This window comes from Hippopotamus amphibius, chromosome 5 (assembly GCF_030028045.1).
Source record: "Hippopotamus amphibius kiboko isolate mHipAmp2 chromosome 5, mHipAmp2.hap2, whole genome shotgun sequence".
Taxonomy (NCBI): domain Eukaryota; kingdom Metazoa; phylum Chordata; class Mammalia; order Artiodactyla; family Hippopotamidae; genus Hippopotamus; species Hippopotamus amphibius.
Genome location: NC_080190.1, coordinates 51,911,460 through 51,917,350, shown reverse-complemented (window position 1 = coordinate 51,917,350; position 5,891 = coordinate 51,911,460). Strand labels below are relative to the sequence as shown.

Here is a 5,891-nt window from a genome sequence, read left to right as displayed (position 1 = left end):
AACTGCCGGTACCGGTGACGTTGTCTTCAAGTTAAGTCTCAGAAGGAAAAAAAAGCACAGGGACAACAAAGAGAGGAAGTGGCCCGGGCCAGCCCACCCGGTGAGTCTCGTCCGGCCCGCCTCACCCTCTGCCTGGTCCCCACAGGGGCAGCCGACAACACGGGCCGGTCCCTGTGCCCAGGAAGACGCAGGTCAGGGACGCTGGGGGTGTGGGAGACACGGGGGGAGGTGGCCCCACCAAGCACGTCCCAGGGGGCGTCAGGAGAATTGCACCAGCCCTGACGTGGGGCAGCAGGAAGCGGTGGAGTCCGTCTCAGGGAACCTGCTGCCCATCCATGCTGGTGGCCAGGAAGTGGGGGGCCCTCATGTCTACTCGGCACCTCTCACCACTGGGCTGTGGGAGCCGGCAGGTGGGTGGAGGCTCAGAGAGACGAAGGAGCTGTCCTGGGATCACACAGCCTGTCGCTGGGGCCAGCGCTTTGTGGCCCAGCTCCCGAACCTGGCCTTGCCTGAGCCCCAGGATAGGGGCGTCCACGGTGCTGGGGACAAGTCGGGCAGCCAAAGCCAGTCCGGGAGGTTGGCCACTCTTGCTTAACAGGCCTGCTTGGTCCTGACCCCTGCCCTCCCTGGGACACTGGTAGCAGGGGTGCCTGCCCACTCTCTGCCTGCTTTCCTCTCTGACCAGTCTCTGCCCCAGATGTACACAGACACAACAGCCCCAGGCCTGGGAGCCCCCAGTCAGGGCTGCCCCTACGGGTGCACAGGGCAGCAGACATATGAGGGGCAGGGATGCATAAGCATGTGTCCAGCTCTCTACGGCCCCTCCAGGGAGGACAGGGAAGAGGAGGGGAGGCTTGAGCCAGCAGGGACCCAGGGGACCCTGGAATAAGGTGGGGGCGGGCCTGCTCCCTCCCTCCCTCCCTCCCTCCCCGCCCCCACCCCGGCCTGGCTGGGCTCCCATCAGCCGCTGCTGCATCATCAATATTTCATCGGCGTCAATGAGAGGCAGCAGCGGGCCGGCGGCTGCGGCAGCACTCGCGCCGGCTCCTGTCACAGGTCACCCGGGGAGTCAGGCTCCTGTCCCTGCCTGCCGCCATGGACGTCTTCAAGAAGGGCTTCTCCATTGCCAAGGAGGGTGTGGTGGGCGCCGTGGAGAAAACCAAGCAGGGGGTGACAGAGGCGGCTGAGAAGACCAAGGAGGGTGTCATGTATGTGGGTGAGTTGGGGCGTGGCAGGGCCCGGCAGGGCGGGGCAGCTTGGTGGCCGCCCGGCTGCTTGGGCCTGACGTTGTCCCCCGGCCTCGGGGGGGGCATTTGGAGAGGGATGAGGACCTGGCTATTGAGTCAGGGTCTCCCGGCACTGGAGGACCCCCCCTCTCCTGCACACTGCATTGTCTGTTTGGGCCTCCTTGGGACCCCAAAGGTCTCTGGGGCAGGACAGCAAGGGGAGCACGTAGCCCTCAGACACATCTGCTCGTGCACACACCCACGCACACCAGCGCCCCCGCCCCAGCATCACCGACAGGCCCCCTGACCCGGAGAAGCAGCCGCCCTGAGCCTAGACCCCAGGCTGAGCAAGCAGGTGCTCAGCAGCCAGGCCGCAGGCCCCCACCCTGCCCAGAGGGAAGGAAGGGGGGGGTCAGGGGAGGTGAGACCGACCCTCAGGGTCCTGGCCAGCCCCCCGTGCACCCCACCCCCATCAGCTCCTTCTGGAGAGGAGGCTGAGCTGATGACTCAGCTCTCGTCGACCCTGTCGTGTGCTACTTCCGAGGCCCGGGCCACAGCCATGCAAGGTCCAGACCCTACCTCAGGCCTGGTGTCTCTCATCCCTCCATCCTGTCCTGTCCACTTCCCATCCGTCCCCTTCCTCCAGACACAGCAGGAAGTGGCCTTTGAAAGGATGGCTCGCCCCCAGACACCATCCTTAGCCCCCACCGATCCTGCAGCTTGTCCGGCTGTCCTGTGATGTGTTTGCCCTGATGGCTCTCCTCCCAACACCAGGAGTGGGCCTGGGCTGATGCTTCCATTTCCTCCGCAGGAGCCAAGACCAAGGAGGGTGTTGTGCAGAGTGTGACCTCAGGTGAGGGGCCCCAGGACCAGGGGACATGGAGGCTGGGACATCCAGGGACTTTTGCACCCTGGTCCTAAAGGCCCAAGCCCAAGGCCATCCCTTTTCCCCCAGCTCTATGTGAACCCAGACTTCAGAATCTGGGGCTAAACCCAGGGTGGGCCACCCCATCGTCATCAGAGCTCCCCTGGGGTCAGAGAGGGGACAGCCTGGGGTTTTGGGTAGAGCCAGAGTCTTGAGTGCCCTGGGAAAGGGGCTGCTCTGGCTTGACTCGGGCAGGCCAGGCCCGGATGGGGTGGGGTCAGGGCCAGAGCCAGCCAGATTCCTCCCACAGTGGCCGAGAAGACCAAGGAGCAGGCCAACGCCGTGAGCGAGGCCGTGGTCTCCAGCGTCAACACTGTGGCCACCAAGACCGTGGAGGAGGCGGAGAACATCGCCATCACCTCCGGAGTGGTGCGCAAGGTGAGACCTGGTCCCCAGCCCTCACCCTCAGACCAGTCCCATCCTTTCCCCGGGCCCAGGGAGGCCAGCTGGGGAGGAGGTATTACCACCCCACTGACATACAGGGGAACGGAGACTCAGGGGCCCTGCTCTGTGCTTGGTGTTGCTACATCCATTAACTCCCGGAATCCTCGCAACCACCCCTGTGAGGGGGGCAGTGTGGGGCCCAGTGGGAAAGTGAGGCTTAAAACCACGCCCTCCATGGTACTCAGTGTTTAGGAGACACCACATTTTACTAGTAAAATCAGGGTCCTGAGGGCCCCAAGGCAGCCTCCAACGGGCAGTGGACACCGGGTCAGAGCTGCCAAGTCACCGCCCACTGGAGTCCAGCCTCCCTCCAGGGCCTGGCTGGGTTGGGCCTCCTCCTCCAAGGAGGAGCAGGGAAGCAGCGCCCCCTGGTGACAGAAAACAGAGAGGTTTTGACCACGCCCTCCGCCTCCGCCTTTGTGAGCAGCCCTGTGTATGTGCATTCGTGCCTGTGTCTGGTGTGAGTGTGCGTGGATGTGTGTGTATGTACCGGGCAGCAGAGAGCACGGGAGCAGAGGGGCATTACCAGCGGCTGGAGCCCAGCTGGGAGAACGGTCCGAGCACCCCCCATAGAGAGACTCTGCCTGAAGCATTTTACACCTACTAACTCATTCAGTGGGTACAAAGTCCCATGAGACGGGGTTGGATATGAGGCCCAGAGAGAGATGATAATTGCCCAAGGTCCCATGGCTACTCTGAGCGAGCCTGCAATTTCCAGCACAGCCTGAAAGAGAGACTGTGAGTGGGACATCAGGAGATCCTGGGTGGTGGGAGCAGGTTCATATTTTGGGGGCAGGAGGTTTTCCTGTTCCAGAGATGTGCTGTCTCCATCTCTGTACAAGGCTGTCCTTTAGAAAGCCCCCCTACCTGGCGCAGGCCCCCGGGGGCCGGCAGAGTCCCAGGCACCCAGCACTAAGAATCCCTGCTCCAGGGAGTAAGTGGGTGGGAGGGTAGGGGGTCACCCTGACCCTGGCTGTGGGGCCGTACCGAGGGATCTGCTTCCAGGCCCCACACGAGATCTCCAGATCCTAGGAGCAGGCAGGTGCCCCTCTCCTAGTTCCCAGCTCTGCCTCTTCCTGGCTGTGTGACCTTGGGAAGATACTCAACCTCTCTGGGCCTCCATTTTCTCAGCTGTAAAATGCCAGCGGGCGTGGGGAGTAACCTTCTCTCTGGGCTGTGATGATACAGGGAAGTGCCCCCGTGAAGCAGCTATACCTCGCTCACGGTGAGCACCCAACAAAGGGAGGTGACTATACCATCATCATCAGTGCCCCTGGGCAGGACCCAGGAGATCCCCCGGAGATCCCAGGCCCCTTCCTCTCCCACACCCCAGCAAAAGAGGCCTTGGGATGGGGCCAGGCTGCCCCTGGGCCTCTGAGCAGAAACCTAGTCACTCCTCCGTGACTTTGGAGGAGGGCTGGTGAGCCCTTCGAGCTACCCCAAGGGAGACATTTCCTGGTGACACCCAAAAACCAGCCATGACTCACCCTCCAGTGAACCGTAGAAGGATGCAGCACTGCCAGTGTGTCTGACCACTCATGCCACAGGCCTCATGCACCTACCTTGGGGCAGCAGGACTAGGTAGGTGGCCACCTGTATTTTGCCTGGAGAGCCTGCCCCAACTCTGGCTGTCCCAGTCCACCAAGGGGCAGGATGGCCCCACGGTAGCACAGGGTGGCAGGACCCTCCAGAAGAAGGTGCTGAGACTAGGGTCCAAGCTTATAAGCCAGTCCGTCCCTGCCTACCAGCTATCACATGGCCATCCCCAGGCAGGCCACCATCTCAGGCAAGTGTCTGGCTGGGTGTAGGTGGGTAGAAGGCAACAGGGAGTAAGAGAGGACTGTATAACCTCTGCTGGTCCCAACCAGACCAGCCTGAGCCCAGCGCCCATCCAAGAGGCAGGAAGAAGGAAGGAGGGGGCATTCATGTTACTGGGGATAGGGTTGGGCCTGGAGCAAGCCGGACCTGATCTCTGAAGCCCTACTGCTTTGAGCTATGAGGCCTTGAGCTGGATACCTGGCCTCTCTGGGCATAGGGTCCCCATGTGAACAGTGATAACATGCCCCTCCTCCTCGGGCTCTTTGGGGTCACAGTAGGACAAGGGTATGTGATCCCATGATTCAGGAACACTGAGGGTGGGGTCAGGCCTAGTGCTTCAGGGGTCACTGCCTACCCCACCCCACCTCACTGGGCTCTCTCATGGAGGAGGCCCAAGCATGGACTGTCAGGGACTCAGCATTGGCTTTGGGGGGCAAAGCTGAGCTCAGGAGGACTTGGTACCCCCAGAAGGCCTTGGCACCATCAGCCAGAGCCCCTGCTGTGAATCCTTACATGAGGCTTTATCTTCTCCAGGGTCCATCTGGCCTTCACACCTGCCTCACCTCCAGCCCTCCACATACAGCAAGGTGCTGAGGGCCTCTGCTCCTCTCTGAGGCCAGGGAGACGAGGCCCTAGATGCAGGGAGCTGGGGACTCTGTGCCCTCCACCTGGTCCCACACCCACTTTGCTTTCCCACAGAAGGACCTGCAGCAACCTGCCCCCTCGCAGGAGGACGAGGCAACCAAAGTGGAAGAGGAAGTGGCTGAGGAGGTAGGAGCTGGGCTCCTGGGGTTCTGGGGGGTCCTGGGCAAGCTGCACCCCTCCTGGGCCCTGGAGCCCTCAAGGGAGCCTCTTGACCTGCAGCCCTCCGAGCCTGGGCATGAGGTTCCCTCATGAATGGCACCCTCAGGGCAGAGGGGCATAGATGACACCTTCCCCAGCCCACCCAGGGTGGCCACGGAGGGCTGGGGCCCCAGAGCTGTGTGTGAACATCACTCTCTCTCCCAGACCAAGAGTGGGGGAGATTAGAGGGCTGCAAGCGAGCTGAGGAGGCCCGGAAGAACACCCCATCCTCTCCTGGTACAAGGAGTGTCTGGTCCTGGAGTGTGACCTATGGGGCTGTCCACGGTCCCCGTGCCCTCACCTGGCCGCCCACAGGCTGGTCCTCCCATGCTGCCGCCACCGCCTGCACCTCCATCCCATGTCTCCTCACCCCCTCTGGTCCTTCTGACCACACAGATGCTGCTGTGAATTTTTTTTTTAATGATTTTAATGATTCCAAATAAAACTCAAATCCCCACCACATACCTGCTCAGGCTTCCTCTCTGTGCTGCCTCATCATGAAGACGCCCCCTGGGCCCTCCTGGGAACAGGAGCTGGGCCAGGTGTGCGACAGGAACACCCTGGGCATTTCTGGAACCTGCTGAGAGCAGGCAGTGCCTTCAGGGACTCCCCTCACCTCCCCCTGCCTTTTAACA

At 62.1% G+C, this 5,891-nt stretch overlaps 1 protein-coding gene across 2 annotated transcripts; it reads left to right on the top strand.

Annotated features, from left to right (window-relative positions):
* Positions 1 to 359: 359 nt before the first annotated feature.
* SNCG (synuclein gamma) lies at positions 360 to 5,714 on the top strand. 2 transcript variants are annotated; one of them, XM_057736044.1, is made up of 5 exons: positions 360 to 1,216; positions 2,038 to 2,079; positions 2,402 to 2,529; positions 5,116 to 5,184; positions 5,422 to 5,714. In XM_057736044.1, the coding sequence occupies exons 1-5, from the start codon at positions 1,096 to 1,098 to the stop codon at positions 5,440 to 5,442; spliced, it is 381 nt and encodes a 126-aa protein (XP_057592027.1). In that variant the 5' UTR covers positions 360 to 1,095; the 3' UTR covers positions 5,443 to 5,714. The 2 variants fall into 2 exon arrangements, with proteins under 2 accessions (XP_057592027.1, XP_057592026.1); XM_057736043.1 differs by having other exon boundaries at positions 5,113 to 5,184.
* Positions 5,715 to 5,891: the final 177 nt, after the last annotated feature.

What these genes read in the sequence shown, in the direction of transcription:
- SNCG (XM_057736043.1), top strand. Translation starts at nt 1,096, where the DNA reads ATGGACGTCTTCAAGAAGGGCTTCTCCATTGCCAAGGAGGGTGTGGTG. An exon ending in GGAGGGTGTCATGTATGTGG is followed by an intron (nt 1,217 to 2,037) that starts GTGAGTTGGGGC and finishes TTTCCTCCGCAG; the next exon opens with GAGCCAAGACCAAGGAGGGT. An exon ending in CCTCCGGAGTGGTGCGCAAG is followed by an intron (nt 2,530 to 5,112) that starts GTGAGACCTGGT and finishes GCTTTCCCACAG; the next exon opens with AAGGACCTGCAGCAACCTGC.